We start from the raw sequence: 21,930 nt of genomic DNA on the forward strand, positions 1-21,930 counted from the left end.
ACTAAACATTGCACCATAAATGTAATAAAATACTGAACTTGCAGTTTGAGAGATCGAAGACCTGCAGAGGAAACTACAAATATGAGAAAGAGAAAACCGAGCTTTCTGGAAGATTGGTCAGACTCTGCAGTGCTGGTGCTTTGGTCTGCGCTCCATGAAAGAGTCGTCAGAGGAAGACTCACTGCATCTTCACCATGAAATTTGGTCTCACGTTGACAGATGAGCGTCTAAACGGGCCTCCTGGAAACCAGTTCTGCTTTCTGGTGGCTTTAAATGAAACTTTTTGGCCACAGTGAGAAACGGTGTGTTTGGAGAGGAAAGAGTGTGAGTCGGCCATGTTCGGGCTTGTGCTGCAGCCTGTCACTTTAAGATTAGTAAGATAATCATTTCATTTTAATGTTTGATTTTGTTGCTGCCTTCTACTACTTCTTAAGGCTTTGTTTCACCATCGATCAGATGAATTTGCCTTAAGATGGCTGCCTTGCCTAAAAGACCCCCAGCTGCTACACAAGCGAACACGAGCTGCCATAGCTGACAGAAGGCATGATGAAGCCTGACCTTATTTATATTTAAACAGCAACCAGAGCTGGGCTGCCCAGATATCTGCATGCACAGAAATACATTGTGCTTCATTGTGCTTTGACAACTGCTCTGAGATGTTTTCTGATTGGCTGAATTTCTAGAGGCTTGCTAAGTAGGAGTGTGATTGCTATTAGCAACTTCTTACCTTAAGCTAAGCTGCTAATGTCTTTACTTTGTGTAAGTTGTGTGAAATATGTGGGGAGGGGTGTTGGTAAATGTTGCTTGTGTGAGTAACTCCATGTTTCTGAGCAGTTGTAGAAGCAACAGAAGCTACTTTTAGCTGCCCAGTGAACACAGTACTGTTAGCTTAGCTGTCTTTAGACTGACCATCAGTGTCATATCATCATCAGTGTCTCAGGAGCGGTGGTGTGTATGTCTGTGGGGTAAATGTGATGGATAGCTGCCCTTTAGGTGATCTATGGAAGTTTTCCAGACATTTCTATCCCGTCCAGGAGGTTTACAATCCAGCCACTAAATGTAGTTTTATTCAGAGACTCTATCTGGTAAATCCACAATGATCCATGATAACAGCATTATTTATCACATTTCATCATAAAAACATCACCATCACTACTATGTTGCTAAGAGACCTCTATTTAGACCTGGACATGATGATGAAGCCACTTCCTGTCAGACTTTCCACCAATCAGAGAGCTTAGATTGACGGTAACGTCCAATCAGGAGCAGCCAAAGATCAACCAGTGAGCAGAAAGTTCTATGTGTGTGTGAAAAGAAGAAAAATAATGCTCCTCTATGGCTGGAATAAAGCCAAGAAGACGTTTCTGATGCACGGTGGCGCCACAAAGCAGCTGAGCTGGAGTTGGTTTAGTGAGGATAGCAGGTAAATAGTAGCAGGAATAACTGGAAATGAGGAAAAAGTGGAAACATGGAAATAGTTTCTGTTGTGTGTTTGTTTCAATAACAATATTTTTTCTCCTGAAAGCCAAGACTTGAGAGAACGATGAGATGAGAAAAGGTTTGGTCACTGTTGATCTGTGTGTTATTTCTACAAAGTTCTGTTAGTAATAAATTCTGCTTTCTTCTTCTGGTCGACCTTTATGCTGCTATATCTATTCATACATTCATTTTACATCATTTTACCTCCCAGTCTGACAGCCGAGGCTGTCCTGGGGAAAACAGGCGGACTAAAAATTTTAAGGGTTAATTGTAGGTACAGGCAACAGCTGTTGGCTTCTATACAGAAATGAATGACCAACAATGAAATCTGGGATTTGTGGAGCAAAGAAACTATGGAAGAATGTGATTATTTTGACACAAAACATTTAACACAAAGGAATATTACTTTGTTTTATTAGATTTTATTTTCTGCCTAATCTGGCCAGCTAAAATCCTCCTGGCGTCATGTGGTGTTATGATCTGGACTAAATCTTTATACATTTGTTGGTGTGAATGGCAGCGGAGTCCTTCATCCTCCATGTCTTCAATCATCTTCACTCATCCATCCTCCAGTCATGCTGCTGCATGCTGTCAGTCCTGCCATCACACTGTGGGCACTCTGTGTTATTAGAATTGATCTGAACACTTTAGCTACAGAGCAGATGCAGCCATAGCTCATGAGGTTGATCAATACATATCAGTATTACAACACCTACATACACACAACATGTATACATGCAGAGCTATGATGCATGGATGGACAGATGGACAGATGGATGGATGGATGGACAGATGGATGGATGGATGGATGGATGGATGGACAGATGGATGGATGGATGGATGGGTGGGTGGATGGATGTGTGGATGGATGGGTGGGTGGATGGATGTGTGGATGGATGGATGGGTGGGTGGATGGATGTGTGGATGGATGGATGGATGGATGGATGGATGTGTGGATGGATGGGTGGATGGATGGATGGATGGATGTGTGGATGGATGGATGGGTGGGTGGATGGATGTGTGGATGGATGGATGGGTGGATGGATGGGTGGATGGATGGATGGATGGATGGATGGATGGATGGATGTGTGGATGGATGGATGTGTGGATGGATGGATGGATGGATGGATGGATGGATGGATGGATGTGTGGATGGATGGATGGATGGATGGGTGGGTGGATGGATGTGTGGATGGATGGATGGGTGGATGGATGGATGGATGGATGGATGGATGGATGGGTGGGTGGATGGATGTGTGGATGGATGGATGGATGGATAGACAGGTGGATGGATCATCGTGCTGACAGCTGCTAACCTTAAACCTGTTTAAGTACCAAACATGTCCATCTTGGTCTGGTCTGTCCAGAGGACCTATTTCCACAAGTCTGGTGTGGTGTGTTTAGGTGCTTCTTTGCCAGTCTAAGCCGTGCTGTCATGTTCCATTTTCTCCTGCAACCCTTCCCAACAAACCTTACTGGTTTAGTCTGTTTCTAACTGGACAGTCATAGACTTTAACATTAAACCTGCTAACTGAGACCTGGACAGTCTGGGATGGAGATCTGGGGTTTTTGACCTGGTCTGGGCGACTACTCTTAGGAAGACGTGTGAAGTGTCACGATGGCCAGCTACAGGCTGCCCTGACCCAATGTAACCCCAACACATTTATAAAACTGCTCAGAAACAGCTCCAGGAGCATGACAAAAAGCTGGCGGCATCCATCCAAACATCTCTCTTTCCAAACCGAAACTGATGACGCGTTCATGATTCTGCAGATTAAGCCCAGTCCCAGGAGCCCTCTGTGTTCAGTTCAAAGCTGGTCTCGGGGCATTTACTATAGTTAGGGTGGCCAGATGTCCTGCTTTATGGGGGATAGTCCCGCATTTCAGAATCAGAATCAGAAATACTTTATTAATCCCTTTGGAAATTCCTCAGGGAAATTTGTGTTTCCAGTACAACCCGTCCAAGACAGGATCAGGCATATTGAGGCAGCAGCCGTTTCTACAGCGCTCCTCTGACTTCCATTACTTTTCACACATCCTGCAAATTGAGACACTGTCCCGCATTGTTATTAATAGATTGCTATTAACTGTGTTAAAATCTGGCATTTATAAACTGATTGTGTGGGTTAGGGCTGTCCCATCACACAACCCGTCTGGCTCAAACTAGGAGCTGGGACTTTAATGCAGGTCCAGGGTGCCCACCAACCACAAACAAACACACACACACAAAACGACGGTGAGCATGGAGGACAGCGAGATGACCGTGGCGAAAGAAGGAAAACGCTGTTACAACAAAGCCCGGGAAAGCATGTCCTGGTGGGTTAAACCTGTTCAGGGGGACTCTGACAGTCTTTGGTGATGATTGTCAGATGCACACGGCAGGTAATACCACGTGAAACGGCACAGATGGACAGGTTCCTGCTGAAGCCCAAAGCACAGCCAAAGTAACAGCTGCTGAAAGAACAAGTGTTCACCACACTGTGCATCACTCCCACTCATACAAGTCAGAAGAAATAAGCCAACATGGCTCAGGTTTCCAGCCTGAGATGGCAAAGAAAATGTAAAATGGTCGTCAAGGCAGCGTCCATACAGACGTGCTTGCACCTCCTCAGTAGAGATCTGTTTGGGAGAATTAAGATCACCAGCGGTTCAAGAACTCCTGAGTGACAAAAAGGCCATTTTTTTGCTTCAGACACGTCAGCTGCATCATGACACAACTAAACTGTTCTGAGATACTGGACACCACAGCTGGGTTTGAAAAGCACGATCCATGGCTTTTATGAGGACATTAATGAGCCAGCCACCATCTGATTAGACGTTTGGAGCTGTGCTGGGGTTGTGCTGCTGGAAATACATGCAAACCAAACCCTTTTAAAACACATTAAAGAGCAGTTAAAAGAACAATTGAAGCCTTGGCTGCTTATTCGGTTGTACGGTTAAAGTTTGGTGAGGTATGGAAGCTGTTGCTGTTTGCTTATGTCAGAGAATCTGAGAAAGTTTCATCTGAAAAAAATATATGATATATTAAATGTATTTATTAAGTTTGATAGTCATGTTAGAGCTGAAGGGTAAATTTGAAAGTTTTTTTGTTTGTAGACTTTATCTCGATACACATTGCGACTTTAGTCGCCCCACCGTGAGCTGGGATCTGGTCACCCTGTCCTGATCTGAGGATTCTTCTGAAACATGGTTGGTGTGCTGTCCAGACCAGATCTCTGCTCCCGCATCCAGTGGTGACTCCAGATCTCAGCATGTTCAGCCCCAGATGTTTCCCTGTTTGCAGCTGTCTTGGCGTGGTGGTGAGGGCGCTCCTCAGTGTGTCTGCTCCTTCTCAAACACAGAGCGTTCCAACTAAGACAAGGACGGGAATGAGAGTTTCCTCCTGCGCCGCCTCCCGCAGAGTCATGCCTACAACCGTCCATGCATGAAGGCCCTGTGATTTTCTCCATATTGTCTGGCGAGCAGCCGGCCGCTGTAATTGGTTTGAATTCAGATCACAATGTCCTGCCAAGGCGGCGTGGAAGCAGTTGTAAACATGCTTGGGTGGATGTTGATGGAGGAGCTGCTCGCTGGGACGTCTGCTCTGAGTTCAGCTTCTACAAGCGGAGCACTGAGATGTGTGTAATGTGCTGGATGTTTATGCATGCAGCATCCAGGGTGTCTGCTCAGCTCAGCAGACGCTAACGTGCACACATTCACTTTCATCCTGATTACCACTCGCATGGTAACACAGCAGGTTTCCTTTCCTTCTGCCAGACACCAGGAAGAAGCTGCAGTTGAGGCTGTGCTCTCACTAACAGTCCAGCCACCTGAAGTACGTTCGTTTACTCTTAGGAAATACAGCACGATGGAGATGAATCCGTACACGGGGGGTAGGATTGCAGACATTTATAAGAAAAAACAAGCCACTGAGTCACCCTGTTGAGACTCAACCAAACTGAAGTAGGAACAACCTTCCTGTGGCCAAGCTCAGCGAGGAGATACGGCAGCATATTTTAACACACCTCTTCCTGTTTGCTTTAAGGAAGAGGTGTGTTAAACGAGTGTGAGCGCAGCATCAACACGATGCCGTCTCCACCACGTTTTGGTCATGCACTTTTTTGATTTACTGGAAACTCAATTATGAAGCGTTGTGTTCTGTTTGTCTAGATCAGGGCAACTCAGTTCTGTCCTCAGTCCTGCAGGTTTTAGGGTTTCCGCCTTCAACCCACCTGATTCAAATTAAATGGATCCAACAGCCTATGAAGTTCTGCACAATGACTCAGGACGTCATGTGTGTTGGGGCAGGGCCACAATGAAGACCCGCAGCCCTCGTGGGACCAAACTAAGTTGTCCGGCACCCTGATCAGCCTGTTTAGGATGAAGACCCATTCATGCTCCATGTGACAGACGGACGGACACTTTCGGGTTGCGGGGGGTGATTTGCCTCTTTGCATCCACACCTGATCTGATTTCTTTAGATAAGGACAGATAACAATTTTCCATATAAATTCCCTCCAGAGTGGAGAATTAGTTGTTGTCTGCAGTTTTTATGGCTGTAATTTTCTCTGTTTCTCACCATGATTTAACATCAGACGTATTTTCTTTAACTCAGGCATCATCCATACCTGCAATATTTAATTTCCAGATTAGGTATTTTAAATTTTTTACCCAATATAGTCTCTCATTTGCAGGTTCTGAAGTGGTCCTGGTTCTGTAGACCATGTTTATTCTTGAGATTGTGGAGAGTCCTAACCTTACCTTAACTACTAGTATGTTATGAGTCCTAAGGTGGTGCACTCTTTAAATCTACGGCGGTGTCTGTCAGGTACAAATTCTGTGTTGTTTGCCATTTAAAGATTTTAAATGCATTTTGCTCTGAAGCTGCAGTGGATTGATGATCTGGATCTATAAGGTTTATGTGTAACGGTGCATTTTTTAATAAAATCTAATAACAGATTGCAGGAGAACCTGAAACCGAGCTGGTTCCTGGACAAATGTTCAGAACTGTGCATGTCTGCATGACGAAGACATACTGATCCGGCCACCTTAACAAACCACATCGGTGTTTTTCCTCTTTCAGAGAGTCAGAGCGTGGAGGAGTGCGGGGAGAGGCTGAAGAGGATCCTGGGCTCTCCCAGCATCCCTCAGGCCAACTACCAGCTCCTGGTCCACCTCAGCAGACACTTGGACCGGGTCAGCCAGCACAGCCAGACCAGCGCCCGACTGCTGGGTCAGGCCTTCGCAGACAAAGTCTTCAAGCCCTCTCCTCTCAGGTACTGAGGTTTCCTCTTTCACATGAACTCATCACGTGTTCCTCTGGCCAGCTCTGACGTGAAGATTCAGACTGGTTCCCAGTTGAGCCTGGAACATGAAACTCCTGAAGGAGCTGGGTTAGATCTAGACCTGATCTAGACTATAATAAAGGCAGCTGCAACAGTCTAGCCGGTTCAGACCGTGCAGATAGATGACTTTCTCCAAATCTTTCTTCGGCCGGTAGGGTTGGACCTTACCAAAATACCTTACCTCAAATAAAAGAGAACAAAACATCGGTGAGTTAATGATCTATAAAGCATCATTTAGTAGCTCAGATTTATCAGATATAACAGTTTTAGTTCAATGCCATCCATCCAAACGTTTAAATCCTTCAGACAAGGAAGCGGTTTGGTTACACAATCACCTTCTCGTTTTACCGGGACATGAATCTGTACATCATCTGCACAGCTATGCTAGAAAATATCCTCATTTTTAAATATAAACCTCCAACATGTAGAGAAACAGGAATGGACATAAAATAGATCCTTGTGGAACCCCAAAGCCAAAAGAGGCTGACGAGGAGTACTGGTCAAGATGGGCAGAAAAGTCCTATCTGATGAATGAGAATGGGTCTGTGATGCCAACACACTGCTGCAAACAAGCCTGAAGGATCTGGTGGTCAAAGGCTGAGGGGAACATCCCAAACAGACCGCTATTAAAAAAACTCTTAAAGTGCTGTTTTTGTACGATGATATGACCTAAATAAACTTTTTTCTGCAAATGTTTGAATTACTGTCACAATCTTAATTAAAAAAAAGCCAGGATGTAAAATGTAAATAAAAAGCGAATGCAATGATTTCCAAATCCAACTGTATTTTATTCACAGAAGAACTTAAAAAAACATGTTAAAACTGAGACATTTTACTAATTCATGAGGAGACCAGTTGCTGGAGTTTTAGGAGAGGAATGTCGTCCCATTCTGGTCTGATGCAAAACACTTCATTATGTTTAAGCACCAAAATCTTTATAACACTTTACTGTTTCAGGCTTTTTTATTCAGATCTAAATGGTCATGAAGGTTCAGGGATTTTCCAAACAGCTGTGAAACATCATTTCATTCTTTTCTCTTCACATTTGCAGCGTTACACTGTTCATTTTTCCAACCATGGTCACCTTTAGAAAAGTCCCACGGTATTTGGGTGGAGAGGGTTTTCCCACCTCATGCAACATCAGTGACTCAGCCAGCTGGATGTAAACCAGCCTGTCAGATGTGGTTTACTAAAACCTTGTGCATAGAGTGACTGCTTCTCATTTCCATAAGAAAAGTCACATGAATGATGAGAACAGATTGTTTTGATCCGACACTCAGAGCTGATGATGTGGAAGATGTTTGGCCCAGCTGAAACTTCAGCATCCTGGATGTCTGAGAACCAGCTGATAGGATCTGGATCTGTGGGCCTTGTTTCCAGAATGCGTGGAGGAATTCCTCCTGGTGTAGATGTGGTGGGTTGGAGAGGAGTCAGCTCTGACGTGCACAGCGAGCTGATGGCGTTTCATTTCATGTGTGTGGAAATGTTGATGTTCTGCAATAAGCACTGCAGTGATGTAATGTTCAGACCCTCACAGCTGGTTCAGCTCTACTGAGTCACCAGACAGGCTAACAGACCCTGCAGGAGGATCCATCCCTCCAACCGAGGTCCTGGTTCAGGTCCTGTTCATCTGCTGTAGATGGTTTTTAGTCCTGACTCTTCTTCTGTCCTCCACGTGTCCAGTTTCTGCCTCCATGCTGAGATGAGCCAAGTTTCCAGCTGCCAGCTGTTTGCACCTTGTTGCTGCTGAAATCCTGTTTTCTGTCAGACTGTCTGAACTTTGCTGGTTTCACACATGAAACCAAAGAAATGGGAACAGATGAACCTAAAGATCCAGTTTAAACCGGTTCTTTGCTAAGTTGTCTGTTATGTGTCGACACAACTCTGCTTCATCCAGCGAGTTAGGAGCCTTTTTTCTGTCTGAAGGATTCAGAGGTCCAAGTTAAGGTCCTCTGGAACTGGTCCAGAACCCGGACTGGACTAGAAATGAGCAGAAACATTTTGAAAGCCCTTCAGAAAGCTGGAGATTATTGATGAGGACCAGTTTAGATTATTACAACAAAGAGGTGAAGACATGAGGACTTGATGTGGACTCTGGGCCAGAACTCCTTGGGATCCAGACTCTGGACCGAGATTCTGGATCTGAACTTTGGACTGTGACTCTGGATCCATACTCTAGACCAGCAGTCTGCACCAGGAACTCTCTGTTTTGCTTCATCACCAGTATTGCTGTGGTTTACTGGGACTTTCTTCCTCTTCCTGCTGGTTTTACTGGGAGGAGAGAAAGTCCTCATCTCCTTGCTTGGTGTGTTTATGTTGGTGTGTTTTGTTTTTCAGTGTGGACGTGAACCCGGAGCACCACATCCGGATCCTGGAGGCTCTCATCTCAACCGGCGGCCTCGTGGAGATGCAGGCAGCACCAGGTAGGAGGTTTTTATTTGCAGCTGTGATTGGTCCAGCCTGGAGCAGGAGGACCAGTTTATGGTCTACATGTTCAGGTTCTGGTTCTGGGATCAGTTGGCTGGTGTGATGTCATGGTTGGTTGTCATGAAATTGTAAGCTAATGGCTTAGCACCTCATTAGCAGCTAGCTTCGGAGACCTCTTCCATAACCTGGAGAGAGGTTGCATACGTTTCAGGATCTACCAGAAGATGCTCTGTAAGCTGATTCCTGATCTGCAGGATTCATTAGAAACATAATTCTACTGGTACGTTTAATCCATGAAGGAGATGCTTTCATCGAGCATCGTCCTGTTCAGGACCACTTGTACTGGTGTCCACTCATTCATCATCTTAGCCATGTTTCCACTGTGTTGGCTAGAAAACACTTCATTATGTTAAAGCACCAAAATCTTTACAACACTTTACTGTTTTTTAACTGAATTTAGACCAAGCTAGCTGGTTCAGCTAATTCTGTGGTTGTTTTTTAACATGACCGCCTTGCGTGACATATGACACTGACATGGTTAAACTGATGACAAACACGTGGATGTGGATGTAAAGTAGAACAGAAGCTTTGACCAGGATGCGAGTCTTTGGTGTAAGTCTGCAGAAATGTGATGTGTTGGAAACATCAATCAGGCCACATGAAGACAAAAGAAAGGTCAGACAGCAGGTGTGCAGCTGATTGCAAACCAGTCTGCTGAGGTCACCGTGAGCAGGTCAGCGCTTGAGAGGGTGTAAATGTCAGCAAGTGTGTGTGCTTTTGTCTGTGTGTGTTGTGCAGCAGTGTTATACCCTGGTCGACAGTATTGGTCATAGCAGTGATCATAATGGCGTCTCAGCTGATGTTTCCTGTGTAAGTTCATTCCTTTAAAGGTGATGCTGAAAGTGTTGCTGGATTTAGATCAGAAATTGATTCAAGGTTGAAGTTTATGCAGCAGGAACAGGAACTTTGTGCAGCATGGACTGATAAACAGAGTTTAATTAGCCAGTAAATGACATCTTTAAAACATAAATCAAAAGTAAAACATTTGGAGCGATTTTGAGGGATTTGCTTTCTGCCTTTATGAAGATCTGATGTGGTGTCCCACATGGTACCACCTGGAGTCCTCTTCTTTTCTTCACAATTGTGCTTTTTATGTATCAGCAAAGTGTTAAGTAAATGAAGTAATATCATTTGTTGTCATGGTGATAATTGTGATTTAGCTTAATATCACCAAAACTGTGTAATCCAGTTACCCAACAAGTTAGGACGGGTGGAACTGGTGGTTTTCTTTTTGTACAAAGGGACTGTTCACTAATATCAACTAACCTCATATTCCTTTTCAAGTGTCAAGATCTTTGTCATTATCCAAGCGTAATAAAATTTTGAGGAGTGTCTTTGCTTAAGCACACATAAGTAAGAAAATAGAAATATAACGGGCTGACATAAATAAGTAAAACATGAAACTATAAAATATATAAAAGGTAGAACACTTCAATATTTACAGAAATGAGAAAAGATTCACAGCAGACAAGTAATATTTACAGGGTGGATAAAGTGCATTCTAGTGCAAGGTTTTGTGGTTCAAGTCCAGCAACACATGAAAAGTGGATGTAATAACATAGCAACACGTATGACGAGATGATGGCTGGGCGGTGAGAGTAGTGTTACTGCTGCTTTGGCCTCTGCAGCTTCAGATGCTAGCTTAGCTACTTTCCATATGATTAGAAATGGATCCATTTCATATTAAACAAAGGAAAAAATGTAGTTCAATTTTTCAAGAGTTCATTATCACCGTCATTAGGACCTCTACAAATGATCTTTAGCTTTGTTAAAAGTATGAACATTTGGTTTTAGCATTAGCTTCGACTTCCAGTCACAGCTGAGATTTTTGTGTTTGGTTTTCACTTCACTATGGATGTCAATACACTTCAGTGAAGAAGCGTACTACAACGTTTGGTAGTGATCCAAGGCACGGTGGTCAGGTAAATTGCAAAAAAAAAAAAAGAAAGAAAAAGACACAGTTCTGCCATAGCAATGAAAGGGGTTTTGCCTAAACAAGTGTAAAACTAAGCCTGCTTTGGGGCCTGATAACTCTGGCTTACTTTTATGTTCAAACTTCCTTCAAAATTTAAATTGGTCATGAAAGATGAAACTTTCACTGTCTGAAAGAAGATGTTGATATCTTTTATGGCTTTGACACAATCAGAATTTAAGATGTATGAAAGTTCAGAAATTGCCCTTGGAGAGGCCACACTCAAGGGTGACTCTTATTTTTGCCCCTCAAAATTATTCACAAAATTTCTTAAACAAACTTGTTCATGCTCACAGTTTTTCTGTTAATATACAAATCATATATAAAAATGTAGGCCTTTTTCTTTTCTTTCACCCAATGTGATGACCATTACGATAGGTTCCGGGTCCCTGACTGCTGGCTCCGGTGTCTCCCCGTTCACTCAGGTTTTTCTCTTGAAGTCAAGATGTGAGGGATATTTTTAACCACAGACAGTAGAATCATAAAATTTTATCTCAGTGCTTGGAAGACTTTTCTGACTCTTATGGATTAAGAATATTTTTATACAACTAATCCTCTTTGAGTAATGACTGGTGGTCGAGGGGTCTGCTAAGCCTGAAATCAGCTGAAATCCAAGCCTTTGTGACTGCTTCTGAGTGTTTGTGTGTCGTCATAGCAGCGTTATTTATCAGGCTCAGAGGACACCGTCGTCATAGCAACGTTAACAATCAGGCTCAGAAGACACTGTCGTCATAGCAACATTAACAATCGGGCTGAGAAGACACCGTCGTCATAGCAACGTTAACCATCAGGCTGAGAAGACACCGTCGTCATAGCAACATTAACCATCAGGCTCAGAAGACACTGTCGTCATAGCAATGTTAACCATCAGGCCGAGAAGACACGGTTGTCATAGCAGCGCTAACAATCAGGCTCAGTTCTGTGTGTAGGAATCACGCAGACACCTCCCACATGCAGTCACATGTAGTGAAACACGTCAACAACATACGTGTAATGAACCCACCACACAGCTACAGGGGGTTGTCATGGTTCAGAACATCTTTGACTTGAATGAGTTAAAGTACAGTTTAATGGGTTGGGGAGGACACAAAATGACATTATTTGTCTGAATTTCTCATCCAGAATAGAAGGTAATATCTTCTATGGTATTTTAACATTCACCAAATCTCCCTGCAGGGCCAGATGGGACTCTCTGGCAGGCCTGTTTTGACCCCCGACCCTTATTTTTGACACTCCTGTAGTATAGGATAAGCCAAAGCTAAAACTTAGAGATGTAGTGGTGTGGACGTAGAGCCATGGGAACCTTTGTCACCATGTGGACTAAAAATGAAGCCCAGATGATCTGATTTCCAGGATCAGGTCTGCAGCTGTGATGGCTAACGTTGGGTAACAGGCTCGGTAATGCATTTAGCCATTAGATGTGCTTCTATTCAACATATTTGAAGCAAACTTTTTAATTGTCTGTGATAGTAAAATCTTTCTCATTTCCATGCTGTGATTAATAGCTGACCCCGAAAGGTTTATGAGTGTGTGTTGGCGGAGAAGCTTACATCACAGCAACAAAGAAGCTGCTTTGTGCTGCTTTTGAAGTGTCTTCTGTAACGTCTCTTACACAAGCCTCGCTCTGTGTGAGGTGTCAGATGAAGCCTCAGAACCCTGGTGCTGCTTTGTAATCAGGGAAATGTGATGTGGGAAATTTCTCTGATGTAACCTAAACAGCTGCACATTCTCTCAGGATCGCTGGGTGGATCCCATGTTGTTATATCCTGAACTTCCTCTCTAGTCAGGGATTATCTGCTCAGAAAACTGGTGCCAAATGAATCAGGCTTATTTTTGTTATCACAAATTTCCCAACAAATGTCCCAGATCAGCAGTGTTTTCCAGAAAGTGTCATATTCATGTGGAAGCCTGCGATGCAGAACAGGTGGAACTGTCATGGTTCATGGTTTCTGTTCTGGCTTCTTGTGTTTGGCTTCTTGTCATGTTTTTGGTTTGATCTTGATTTCTTGTATTTAGGGTCACGTTCTGTGTTCTGTGTTTTTTGGTTTCTGCTCATTAGTTTACCTGCTCTGGTTGTTCATTCACCTCACCTGTGTCTCGCTAGCTCCTCGGTGTAATTAAACTCCTTGCTTTCAGGCGTCCTGGCTCATCATCATCTGTCTTGTTTTCCTGCCATGTGGTTCGTTGAGTTTCTTGCGTCTCTAGTTCATGGAATAAACCCTTTTACCTGCATCCCCTCCTGCGGCTCTGTCCTGCATGCGGGTCCACATTTCCACGACAGTAGCTGTGTTTGGATCATTCAGCCTCCTCTGATGAAGTGTGTCTGACCCAGCTTCTCTCTCATTGTCTACAGAGGACCAGAAAGATGCTGAAACGGAGAGGTCAGGTTCATGTGTGAGCATTTTTCTCACCCATTACCTCCCCCACTCCCCGGCATACAGCATTAGGGGAGGTCAGGGGTCGCGGTGGCGTCTGTTGGCTGTATTTTAACCCCTCAGACCTCTCAAAGAGCTGGCCTCTGGGTCTGTTTGCAGAATGGACTCTGGATATATGACCGGTACGCCACTTGAGTGCTCGTTTTTTATTTCTTCTGCTCTGTGTGTGCTTGTGTGTGTGTGGTCTTTGTTCAGTATAAAAATCACCTTCATGAGAAACTGTCAGGCTTTTAAAGCAAAACATAAAATATTTTAGAAATGCTATTAGATTATGGAATATTTGCAGTTTGGTAGCAAGACATGATAGTACATTAAAATGTTTCTGTTAAACTACATCATATTAAATAGAACCAGGTCGGACCCCCATTTTAATTCCTGGTGTGATAGATTAAACAAGGTGGTGGAAACATTCCTCAGAGATTTGGCCCCATATTGACATGACAGCATTACCCAAAAGGCAGTAAATTTATACCCAGTGTGTTGAACTTCAATAAAAATTGAAGATGGAATTTCAAAGTTCAAGAGAAACACTTTAGACAAAACATACCATATGAGTAAATACCAGAATTGAGGCCAGAAACTGAAGAAAAATTTACCTGAAAGGACAAAAACGTTCATAATGACCTACCATCATTACACCAGCAGCAGCCTGAAGCGTTGATCCAAGGCAGGATGGATCCATGTTTTCATGATGTTTCCAGCAGATTCTGAGCCGAGCATCTGAATGTGGAGCTGAAATGGAGACTCATCAGACCAGCAGCGTTTCTCCATCTTCTATTGTCCAGTGTTGGTGAGTGTGTGTGAATTGTAGCCTCAGTTTCCTGTTCTTAGCTGGCAGGAGGCACCCGGTGTGTCTTCTGCTGCATCCTGGTCCAGACAACTGCTGCTCTGGATGTTTTCTCTTCTTCAGACCATCTCTGGAAAGATGGTTGAGGGTGGAAATCCCAGTAAATACTCAGACCAGCAACCATGCCACGTAAAAAGTCTCTTAAATCATCTTTCTTCCTCATTCTGATGCTCAGGTTGAATTTCAGCAAGTTGTCTTCACCACGTCTACATGGCTACATGCTGCCACGTGATTGGCTGGTTAGATATTAGTGTTAACAGGAAGTTAAACAGGTGGCGCTGCGTAAGTGGATGGTGAGTGTTTATGCTGATGACATGCAACTATACCTATGATTATCAGCAGGGGATTTTCTCTGTTGTGCAAATTAATGATGCAGCTAAACTTTCTCCACTTAAATAGAAATGACTTCTTTGGACCAAAAGAGGCAGATTACCTAGAATCCTTCAGTCAGATATCTGAGTGTTATTCAGGACTTAAACTGAACTTATCTTCCTCTGCTTTTTACAAATTCAAGAGAGGCAAAGTCAGTGCTTATATGGGTCAGAGCCCGAATCTGGTGGACAGACCTGGAATAGGTTCTATGATGGCTCATGTGGTCTATTGTTCTGCTTCTGTTATTGTTTAAATGTTTGGGCTGCAGTGGCATGACCAAACCTGAAATTTGGGATAAGAAGCTCATCTTCTTCATGATTCTCTTCAGCTGAACAAGGTTAGTCGGCCTGAACCCATGTTGACTCCAGCTTTAAACAAACTCAAGACTCTGTAAACCCTGTCTGTTTTTGAACACTTTTATTTTTCAACCACAAGTTCAAGAAGTTTTACTGACTAATGAATCCACATTAAAAGTAAACTATGAATCTAGAGCTCAGAGTGAAGCTGCACCCGAGTGTGATGGCATGTTTGCAGGGCTTCACATACATAAAAACTCCATATGTGCGAGGATGCATACAGAATCTGTGTGTCGGGTTCACAGTAAAGTCATGCCCCTATCTCTGTCCCAGTGGGAGGAAAGTGCCAGCTTAACATCCAACATAATCCTGCTGTACGAGGTCAGAGGCAGGGCACACACATAGCATGTAATGTGTGAACATGTGCAGGGCATCATGGTTGTGTAATGTGATTAGGGTCAAATGAGTGCTCAGCTTTTAGCAGCTGAATTTATTAGTATTTAGCATGTTTGCATTTGTGGATCTGTGTCTAGTTTGCCCTCCTCCAGCAGCACATGATTACATGGCTCAGTGTGTCGGAGGATGACGCACACACCAGCCGTCCTCCCGACTGTTATGAAAGGTCCATCACAGTTGGGTGGATGGCTGGATAAAGCAGATTTCCAGGATCCTGCTAAATATAGAAAGATGAACATGTTTTATTTTTTAGTGTGGTCTTGTAGTTCACTAACTTCTCAAAAGGAAACTAAAAGGGTGATGGGAGCAGGTGATGGTCACCACATAAAGTAAAACCAAATGTCCCCTGAAAGCCCAGTAGTAAGGTGGGTGATGAGTCCAGCCCGGTCTAGAAGCACCAGGAGACCTGTTCCTTCAGGGATTCACCATTTTTAATTTATTTGAACCTGTCCTGTCCAGCATCATGACAGCAGAATGATGGTCTGACTGCCGTGCTGAACACATCTCTAGAGTTTGTCACCTTTGGAAACAAAAGAAAAACTGTCGAATCTTGACTTTTGTCTCATCTTTTGCTCTGTCCCTTTCTAGCCATGCTTTCACTAAAACACGTAAACCTGTGGGGCACTTCAAACGTTAGACAAGGCGAGTTTATCTGCAGCACAATTCAAAGAGCTTTACAGAATACAAGAAGCATAATTTAACATTAAAAACAAAAGGAAAAGGGAAAAGAAAGAACCTTGGTAAAAAACAGTGTTATAACATCATTTAAACATTCAAGGTTAAAAAAACAGATGCAGATGCTATTGTAACCTTGACCTAAATAAACTGAGTGTTGGTGTAGATGGAGTCCAGATCTGGTAGACGGCAGCCCAAAACCCCCTGAGCTGTCCTCACCAGCCGGGCTAAGCTCCTCTGGTCCTGTGCAGCTGCCGTACCGTCTCTCTGAGACACAGGATTCTCTCCATGGAGGTTCTCTGAGAAGAGAGTCCCGTCTCTTCACCTTCCTGAAGAAGCTTCTTCACCAGGTGAAAGTGTTCAGTCCAGGAGAGGTCAGAGGAAATGTGGATGTCCAGGAACTTCATGCTGTCCACTCACTGCCTCTCCGTGGATGCAGAGAGGAGCGCGCTCAGTCTTCCTGGACCTCCTGGAATCTACTAGGACAGGGGTCTGCAACCATTTTGACCAACCCCCCCCCCAAAAAAAATAGCTTGTAAACTTTTAATCTTTTTTTATGTTACCTGTTACAACAACTGAATACAACAGAAGTGCAGTGTGCATTTGTAGCCATACTTTGAAATAAATTAAAATGTGAACTGTAGACCTATTTAACTCCTTCCTATATTTGTGTAAAAGTAAAATAAAAACTAGCTCGCTTTAATGTAAATAAAACATTTAGCTGCAGCTTAGCAGCTTTAAAAAGAAATATAAAACAATATACTATAATATGTTATTATATTAAAATGAATAATAGCTTATTAAATGCTGTTCTTACCTGTTTAATGTGACTCCTGTGTCTGAAGTTCGCTGCAGATCTGTCGGGGCTGTAAGATGTGGGTTTGATCTCCATACAGGACTGTAGGCTCTCATCTGTGAGGTGGGAGCAGTGTTTGGACTTAATGAAGTTCATGCTTGAGAAAACTGAGCCAAAATGGACAGGACCCCAATGCAAACGTTTCCATGTTTCTAAAACAAGTTTGCCTCCTGACCGGCGACTTCTTCAGATCTGCTGTCAGAGGTTTGAACTTATTTACCCACTAGTCTTTAGCCGCTATGTTGGCCAGTTCCATGGTGAATGCAGCTGTGTTCAGCAGGGATGGGTCGATGTCCAGCAGCGAGACAGGGAAAGAGAGAGTAGGTTTCTCCTTTCTGAAAATCACTGAATCTTACTCCAAACGCAGCTTGCATTGCAATGGTGGCACGGTGGAAATAATCACAATTTATGTGATTTTTCTCTTCTTTGAACTCTCTTAGGGAGGGGAGGTGAGAGAGCATACCTGTACACTGTCATCTTGTGCTCAAACGCCAAAACATCCTCCAGCATCTGCAGGGCTGTACTAGGACCTCCCTGGTCTTGTTGATAAGATTGTTCTTGGAGCACCATTTTGTGAGACTCTGGACCTCTTCTCTGTAGTTGTCTCATCATTTTTTGATATGAGACCCACCACGGTGGTATCTTCTGCTAACTTCCCAGCCATGGTGGTGGGTGGATGGCAGAGCAGTCCTGTGTGAAGAGGGCGGGGTTGAGCACACAACCCTGCAGCATTCCAGCGTTGAGGATCAGTGGTGAAGATGTTGATTTCCCTATCCTCACCACCTGGGCCTGTTGGTGAGGATGGCACTGATCCAGGTGCAGAGTGATGCTGGCAGACCAGGTTGTGGAGCTTCAGGACCAGCAGGCCCAGGAGAACGCTGTTAAAGGCTGAGCTGAAGTCCACAAGCAGCTTCCTAACACAGGTGTTGGATGCTGCAGGTGAGTCAGGGTGGTGTGAAGCGCTATGGAGACAGCATCCTCCATGGCTGTCCAGGCCGGGGGGGATGGCGTCCTTGATGTGCTTTGGGAGGATCTGCTGGAAATCCTCCATGATGATTGGGGTGAGAGCGATGGGGCGGTGATCACTGAGGCAGGTAATGGTGGATTTTCTGAGCACAGAAACAATGATGGACTTTGGGCAGACAGGATTCGTGGAAAGCTACAGGGACAGGATGAAGATGTCCAGAAAAACTTCTGCCAGTCGATCTTAGTGTCTGACCTGACACCTGATCTGGACCCTCAGCCTTGCTGAGGTGGATCCTCCTCGGGGTGGAGGTGACTTGGTGCATCTGCAGGGTAAGAGGCTGATGCTGCCTCTGGCTGGGGAGGTGAGCAGTACTTCTGCTGCTGGAGAGTCGAAGCCTGGAAGAAGATGTTCCAGGTGTCAGGCAGAGTGGGGTCCTGCTGACCTGCTGGTCTCTGGGCTCGGACTCTGTGATGGTCTTTGTGCCTTTCCACATGTTACTGTGCTGTTGTCATTGAAGTGCTCCTTAATGCTCTGCTTGGACCTGAGTTCTGCCAGCTAGAGGCCCTTTTTCAGGTCTTTGGAGGTCCTGCTATAAACCAGTTTGTCTCCTGCTCTGTAGGCTGCATCCCGGCTTTTAGCAGGACCGGACTGTGCTGTCCACCCACGGCTTCTGGTTGGGGAAATCCAGGATTGTCTTTGTGGGTAGGACAGCATCAGAGCAGAAGTGAACTTAGGACAGGACAGACGACGTGTTTTCCTCCAGATCAGCGTCCTCTTTAAACCCTCCGCAGTCTGTGTGCTCACAGCAGTCCTTGAAGGCTGAGGAAGCCTCCTCAGTCCAGACCTGGATGGTTCTGGTGGTGGTTTTGGTCCTGTAGATCAGAGGTCTGCAGGCAGGGATCAGCTCCACATCAGTGCTAACTAACATTAGCTGGTGGTGGTATGTAGACCGCTATGATCAGGACCGAGCTGAGTTCTCTAACCGGTTTAAACGGTCTGCAGAAGGTTCCAATAATGTTAAAAGCTGTACACCACGTCCATCTTTGGTCTCACCCAGAGCTGCTGTCTGGTCCCGCCCCGCTAGCTCCCCCGCTACATCGGGATGTTGTTGTCCAGCCAGGTGAAGATTGCCACACAGCTGTCAGTCTTACGTGAGACAATCCTCAGATGAATTTCCTCCAGGTTGTTGGCGAGAGGCCTGGCATTGTGAGGAGGAGACTGGGCAGAGCCGGTCCGGGTTAGCTTGTAGCCTAGCACGCAGCCAGCTCAGTTTGCCCTGCGTTTGTTTACGTTGTCTCCTCCGTCTCCTGGGCCACAGAGGGGGGATGGTGAGGACCTCTGTGGTCCGCTGCAGTTTGAGTGGAATAAAATCTGGGTTTGGCAAAGCAGAAAAAATGTAGTTTTTCACCCAATTCCAGCAGGTCAGCCCGTCCATACTGGATTAAGGCTTCCAGACTTAAAATGTGGGTAAAAAACAAAAACATTAAACCAAACGTAAATAACCGAGAGCCTGGAAAATATCGGAATCGGCCGATGTTCATGTTTCAGGTATTGAACTGAAAAACCAAATAGCAGATCGGTTTTTATTCACTCTGACTAGATCTGGTTTTTCAGTCAGTGTTTGCATGTTTTACAACATACTTCAACATGTATGATCAACGAGGAGAGTGTTTCTCTTTAGAATAAATTTTACAGCCTGTGTATAGAAAACAAAGGGAATTTATGCTGGAGAGATATTAGAAGCTGAAAATCGGAGGTGTGCTCTCCCTCACTTCATCCCTCAGCCCTGCTCAGCCTCATCCTCAGCTCAGCCTATTGGAAGATTATCCTCTAACACCCCCATCCAGAACTCTGCCGTCTGCTTGAGTTGTTTTATGATGTACTCTGGAAAAAAGCCCTCCCTGGTTTATGTCCAAGTTCTGCTGTAATGTGCTCAAGTAAAGCTTGAATTAACATCAAACAGCCTCTGGCTGCAACATTTATCCCCTCATATGTAATTCTGAGCATCGTAAGGTCATGGAAGCTTCACCTAACCCCCCTCTACCGGTTTCCACCCTTTTTCCACTGGCATGTTTATTCCATTCATTCAAACTACAGATTTCTGGTGCAATCATAAAGATAAACATTTTCTAACTTTAAGTCAGAAAATTTAAGTCAGTGTCATAAATTGGAAAACAGAAGTAACTTTTACAAGTTACGTCAGAAAATTCAAGTCTGTCAAAGAATCCGTTCCACTCGTCCCAAAATAGAAGTTAGATTTCACTAATAGCAGAAATATCCAGAGAGAAAGCAGAATTTCCATAAACCAGCTTATCCTTAGGGAGCTGTAGCAGGCGCAGACAGCCGTCGTGGTACTTTACATGTCATGTAAAGTTTGGTTGTGGATACAGACAGTCTCCTCTCTCCTTGATTGGTCAGGGATTAGAGAAATCTGATTGGTTCTTAAGTAGACGTGTGAAGTGTGGGACAAAGGTTTTGTGTGTTTAAAACTAACTTGTATTTTCTTACTAGCAGAATTGATCCATGCCTGTACTTATAAATATGGGGATACAAGTGAGAAAACGTGTCCCTTTCCGAGCTTCATACAAGTGAAAGCAGCCCTCTGAAGAGCAGAGGGAAATCAATGCTAACTTTTCAGATCATGTCCCAAGATTCACGTCATTATCGGTCACCTGACAGTCTGCACTGACCTTATCTCCCTTTTCAGTTGTAGAAGTCAGAGCAGCATTGTGTTGTCAGGAAAAAAAGTTTCCAGTTTTCCAAGAAATTAATAGCTTCTGATTGAATTATTCATTTTCTCCATCATCATCAGTGCAGTGAACTTTTGACCCAAAGCAGCGATGAAGCTCAGAGCAGTGTGATAAACTGAAGCTGATACATGTGATTCTCCCATGTAGCAATTATAAAAAGCTTGTTTTTGCTTGGGCTCGGCAGGACGTCATGCCAGCACACACACCTTCACACATCCTGGAGCAGAGGTGTGTGTCTCCACCAGCTGTGTGAGACATTTGCTGTGCTGAAGGGCAAATGTGATGTAAAGAATATGAGGCGGGATGGATGGCTGAGCTGAAACCAGCCGTGAATATCAATGTGCTGCTTCTAGTCTGCCTCCTCTTCCTCCACACCTCCTCGTTGTGTGTCTTTGTTCAGCTTTTGTTCTGTCTTTCTGACATCACCTGAAGCAGCCTGAGGCGGTTAAACCTGCCGAGTTAGCACTGCTGCAGTCCAGAAGGACACTGTGTGACAAAGTGAAACCTGACAACACCTTTTATAGAGTCGTAGCAAGACTTAAAGCCTCGGCTTTGACTAGAAATCTCAGGGACGAATCATGTCTGTTCATCCAATAGATGGTTAAACAATGAATCCCTAAAGCAGGGGTGTCCGGCTCTGGTCTTCAAGGACCACAATCCTGCAGGTTTTAAATGTCTCCCTGCGCCACCGCACCTCATAAAGATTAAACGTCTCCCCTCAACAGATGAAGTTCTGTCCAAGCAGGTTGACCCATTAATCTGATTCAGGCGCTATCTGCAGGGCCGTGGAGGGCTTCCTGTGGACACCCTGCCCTAATAGATCAATGCACTGTATCTGTACAACAAGGGTTAGAACTTATATCTGTAGAAGTCCTGATCCAGACCACATGTCTTCTTCTCTCATCGATAGTTCTCCAGCTTTCTGAAGGTCTTTGAAAATGTTTTGGGGTGAAATTATCTGCTTTCTCCATCGTTTCCAGTCTAGTCCTGGAAAGGCAGGGAAAGTTTATTTGT

The 21,930-nt window shown here is 44.3% G+C and overlaps 1 protein-coding gene across 2 annotated transcripts in view; it reads left to right on the forward strand.

The window, feature by feature from the left end:
* The window catches only part of pik3r3b (phosphoinositide-3-kinase, regulatory subunit 3b (gamma)), a 291,288-nt gene that overhangs the window by 147,497 nt on the left and 121,861 nt on the right, over positions 1–21,930 (forward strand). For both annotated transcript variants that reach the window (XM_042006056.1, XM_042006057.1), the window contains exons 5-6: positions 6,542–6,734; positions 9,141–9,226. In XM_042006056.1, the coding sequence (XP_041861990.1) occupies positions 6,542–6,734; positions 9,141–9,226 (279 nt within the window). The remainder of the gene's footprint in view (positions 1–6,541; positions 6,735–9,140; positions 9,227–21,930) is intronic.

This window comes from Melanotaenia boesemani, chromosome 14 (assembly GCF_017639745.1).
Source record: "Melanotaenia boesemani isolate fMelBoe1 chromosome 14, fMelBoe1.pri, whole genome shotgun sequence".
NCBI classification, from domain to species: Eukaryota; Metazoa; Chordata; class Actinopteri; order Atheriniformes; family Melanotaeniidae; genus Melanotaenia; species Melanotaenia boesemani.